The 1041-nt window shown below is 40.7% G+C and overlaps 1 protein-coding gene across 1 annotated transcript; it reads left to right on the forward strand.

Annotated features, from left to right (window-relative positions):
* The first annotated feature begins 285 nt into the window (after window positions 1-285).
* Window positions 286-822, forward strand: LOC148719003 (ZP domain-containing protein-like). The gene has a single exon (XM_088741400.1). The coding sequence runs from the start codon at window positions 286-288 to the stop codon at window positions 820-822; it is 537 nt and encodes a 178-aa protein (XP_088597526.1).
* The last annotated feature ends 219 nt before the right edge of the window (window positions 823-1041 follow it).

The raw sequence follows: 1041 nt of genomic DNA on the forward strand, positions 1-1041 counted from the left end.
TCACAAGTGCGTCAATACCGTCGGAGGCTACAAATGTGAATGTCCAGACCTAGAACTGAGTTTATCGAAGGATAACAAAACATGTGATCGTAAGTATGTATTATTTGCGCCCAGCCTCTTATTGTGAAGTGCTTGGATAAATTGCACTATTCCAAAGTTTATAAGTAAAAATTAGCAAAGTAAACAATCCTACTTTTTTCAAATCTTCAGTCAAATTAATTTGATACACATGGGATTTTATTGTTTACAGCTTTGGGGGTTGATGTCCACTGCAACAGTAAAAATATGACTATTATGATTCCCAAGTCCCTCCTCAGTGATTTTGACCATGAGCATCTGCGACTACTGTACACTAGATACAAGGCTGAGGAAGCCACAGGTCATTTTTCCCTAACGACTCCGCTGACCGACTCTAACACAACACGCAGGCTTACACCTAAAGCTATCGTTTACTCCAACACAGTCTTGGAAATTCCTGTGACTGCTGAAAAGCTCAATACACGGGTACGGGAAATAAAAATACCATTCAGCTGTTACTTATCCAAGTATGGCGTTGTATCGTCTGTTGGTTGGAGACCAAGTAACAGGAAACTTACATTCAGTGATGAAGGTAAAGGCAACTTTACACTCTCCCTGGACATGTTCCCTGACAACAGATTTGTGAGTCCTTACATGAAGGATGACTTCCCGGTCACTGTAATGTTGCTCAAACGTCTGTTTTTTGAAGTGTCAGTGCCATCAACTGACAAGCAGCTGTCAATCACGGCGGACCATTGTTTTGTCACACCAACTCAGCATCCAACAGATCCCGTCAAGTACTAGTTATCAGAGAGGGGTATGTATAATTGTGTGCTTTCAAAGGATATTTTGCTAGGAAAGGAGAGAGAGGATCATAACAGAGAATACTAGGATTACGCTTGAATTTTTTCATTAAGCTATATAATGAAAAAAATTAAAATCACCTGACTAAGGTATTTGACACCCTCAGGAGAAAGCTATGGCGAGTGTCGACTTAACCCAATGGTTAGGGTTGGGGTTGCA

Source organism: Stylophora pistillata, chromosome 12 (genome assembly GCF_964205215.1).
Source record: "Stylophora pistillata chromosome 12, jaStyPist1.2, whole genome shotgun sequence".
Taxonomy (NCBI): Eukaryota; Metazoa; Cnidaria; class Anthozoa; order Scleractinia; family Pocilloporidae; genus Stylophora; species Stylophora pistillata.

What these genes read in the sequence shown, in the direction of transcription:
- LOC148719003 (XM_088741400.1), top strand. Translation starts at nt 286, where the DNA reads ATGACTATTATGATTCCCAAGTCCCTCCTCAGTGATTTTGACCATGAG.